Raw genomic sequence first — 1,626 nt, forward strand, 5'->3', positions numbered from 1 at the left:
TTAAAGTTTTTCTTCATTACCCATTCAAGCTGTCTCCAACCATTATTAGTCTCAAAGTGGGTTCCTCGTCATTGAATAAATCATGTTGTCTTTTCATCTTGCTCTTGTGAGCTGATGTAACGAGCAAGCTGTAACAAAAGTGACAACTCAACGTAATGTCTTCAAGGGTACGTAACAAGCATTAAAGAATGTCGCCGAGTAAAAATGGCTTTCACTGACTTAACATTAAATTTGAAGTTTGTATTTGTACAAACAATGCAGTACCAGTTTAAGTTCAACTAGACATTAACATCTCTCACATTTAATAAGTCACTGGTGTGGCATTGGCAATTATATTTATAAAACATTTCAACAATATATATATAATTGTACAAAAGTCTGAGACCCAGCTAATGCAATTATGTGATCTGAATGGAAATATAAAAATGAACCAATCAACACCTTGAAAAATTAATCTTTGGGTTCCATAAAATTTTTGGCTCTTTTAATAAGTGATCACACCAAAGCTTATTCATTAAGTTTTTAGGCTTGTTTAAAAAGTAACAGCATTTAATTTAACATTTTGTCCTCTTTTATTTCCTGTACTTAACAACACTAACCTTCCTTTCTGCCAAATATATGCTGCCTGTTATAACTAGATAGTACTAACCTTAGACTGAGCACCAATGGATTGTACTTTTGAACTTGCTGTATGTGTTCTTGTCTTCTGTTTTCTTAACTGGACCAGTTGTTTTGCTAGTACAGTACATACCTATAAAAGTTAAGGTAACAATACCATCAAAACCTCTTTTTCTTACTATAACATTTTTACTATACAAAGATCTCCAATAAGCCACTAAAACTGGTCCCAATTTTCAAAACATTTTTAGTGGTTCTCCAAAATAAAATACAAAAAGAAACTACTGTGACTTTTGTTAATACAGTTTTTCTTTCTTGTAGAAGCACAAACTCAGTACTTCGAAAGCTTCCCAAATCTCAAAATCAGTAGTACACTAAAGTATACTTCCATAACCTAAGTCACATAATATTAAAAAATGATAGTGGTATCAAAAAAAGCAACTTCAAGAACTGTTAAGAAGGTGTATTTTTACAAGTTCCTATATTAACTGCCATTGATTTTAAAATGTAAAAACATAAGCCTCAGTTTGCAGTTTCAGTATACAAACTGTCAATTCTCCTGGGGATAAAGAAAACAACCTTAAATATTCCTGTATTCTCCTGGGGATAATGAAAACAACCTTAAATATTCCAGTATTTTCCCAAAAAGTAAAATTGTTTATGAACTTTCATTTTGCAAGCTTAAAACACATCATCTGTTTGCAAACCTTACAAATTTCTGTGACATTTTAACTGTTGCTTTCTTAACAGTTGTTTTTCAAATAAAGACTGAGAATTTAACTAAGACCAAAATATTTTCAAGGAATTGAAAAAGAATATTTCATCACCAGTCCTCAAAAACAAGTTGAAAATATAATTTTAATTTGATTTTGTGAAATGAATAGAAAGCTACTGCCTTTATTATAATCTCCAATTGCTTGAATTTCAGAAATTGAACTAATATGTTCTGTTATATATATGTATATATATATATTTAAATGTTATATATATATATATATATATATATAA

The 1,626-nt window shown here is 29.7% G+C and overlaps 1 protein-coding gene across 7 annotated transcripts in view; it reads right to left on the reverse strand.

Moving 5' to 3' along the window:
* Nucleotides 1-1,626, reverse strand: part of LOC106470963 (charged multivesicular body protein 2b-like) — a 38,108-nt gene that overhangs the window by 13,002 nt on the left and 23,480 nt on the right. For all 7 annotated transcript variants that reach the window (XM_013931547.2, XM_013931545.2, XM_013931548.2 and 4 more), the window contains one exon: nucleotides 650-751. In XM_013931547.2, coding sequence (XP_013787001.1) covers nucleotides 650-751 — 102 coding nt within the window. The remainder of the gene's footprint in view (nucleotides 1-649; nucleotides 752-1,626) is intronic.

This window comes from Limulus polyphemus, unplaced genomic scaffold (assembly GCF_000517525.1).
Source record: "Limulus polyphemus unplaced genomic scaffold, Limulus_polyphemus-2.1.2 Scaffold4323, whole genome shotgun sequence".
Taxonomy (NCBI): Eukaryota; Metazoa; Arthropoda; class Merostomata; order Xiphosura; family Limulidae; genus Limulus; species Limulus polyphemus.